This window comes from Halyomorpha halys, unplaced genomic scaffold (genome assembly GCF_000696795.3).
Source record: "Halyomorpha halys isolate HHAL.00 unplaced genomic scaffold, Hhal_1.1 Scaffold53.1, whole genome shotgun sequence".
Lineage (NCBI taxonomy): Eukaryota > Metazoa > Arthropoda > Insecta > Hemiptera > Pentatomidae > Halyomorpha > Halyomorpha halys.
Genome location: NW_027109243.1, coordinates 738,756 through 739,540, shown reverse-complemented (window position 1 = coordinate 739,540; position 785 = coordinate 738,756). Strand labels below are relative to the sequence as shown.

General features: G+C 25.2%; 1 protein-coding gene across 2 annotated transcripts in view; it reads right to left on the bottom strand.

Annotated features, from left to right (window-relative positions):
* The window catches only part of LOC106692319 (E3 ubiquitin-protein ligase MARCHF6), a 22,914-nt gene that overhangs the window by 6,715 nt on the left and 15,414 nt on the right, over positions 1–785 (bottom strand). For both annotated transcript variants that reach the window (XM_014438231.3, XM_014438218.3), the window contains exon 7: positions 512–668. In XM_014438231.3, the coding sequence (XP_014293717.1) occupies positions 512–668 (157 nt within the window). The remainder of the gene's footprint in view (positions 1–511; positions 669–785) is intronic.

The following is a 785-nucleotide window of genomic DNA, read 5'->3' as shown; positions in this document are numbered from 1 at the left end:
AATATATAGTGTTGAGACTATTTTGGATATTAAATTAATTAATTGATAAATATTACCTGGTCTCGAAAAATTTTGAAATAATATAATTTAATTTATATTGTTTAATAATGGTTGTTATTTAAATTGATCTCATTGTATTTATTTCTAGTATAAAGAATTGGTATACAACTGCATACCATTCTTTGTTATTCCAAATTATTCCTGACATTTCTGAAAAACAGAGAAGAATATTTTTAAAAAAAAAGGAAATGACGTTTTTAATTTAAAATGTAATCACTTCAACACTGTTAGAAGAAATAAATTGTTATATAATTAGATTAATAAATACAATCTTATTTCATAAATAAAAATATTTATCAGTCATATTAATTTTTTTAAGCAACATTTTTTATTAATACTTACAATAATATTTAGTATAATGTGAACTGGCTACCTGCAAGGACTCATAGTTTAAACATAGCAACAAATATATTAAATCAATACAATCAGTATTCACTTAACTAATACTGACCTGAATCGGACTGAAATCGGGATCGTTGAGGTTCCTTAAGAACCAGAGAAGTCCAGGACGAAGGACTTCCCTCAAAAGCAGAATGAAAGAAGCGAAATAGTACACATAGACCATTCCAACCAACCAATGAATGAACATAGATGTTCCTGGGGCAGCCCTGTTAAGAAAGATCTTATATTACATAAAAGTACAAACATATATATATTGTAATATGCTCTTTTTTAGTAAATAGTATATTTTGATGTATAAATGGTTTTAATATGTTTTATTTTAT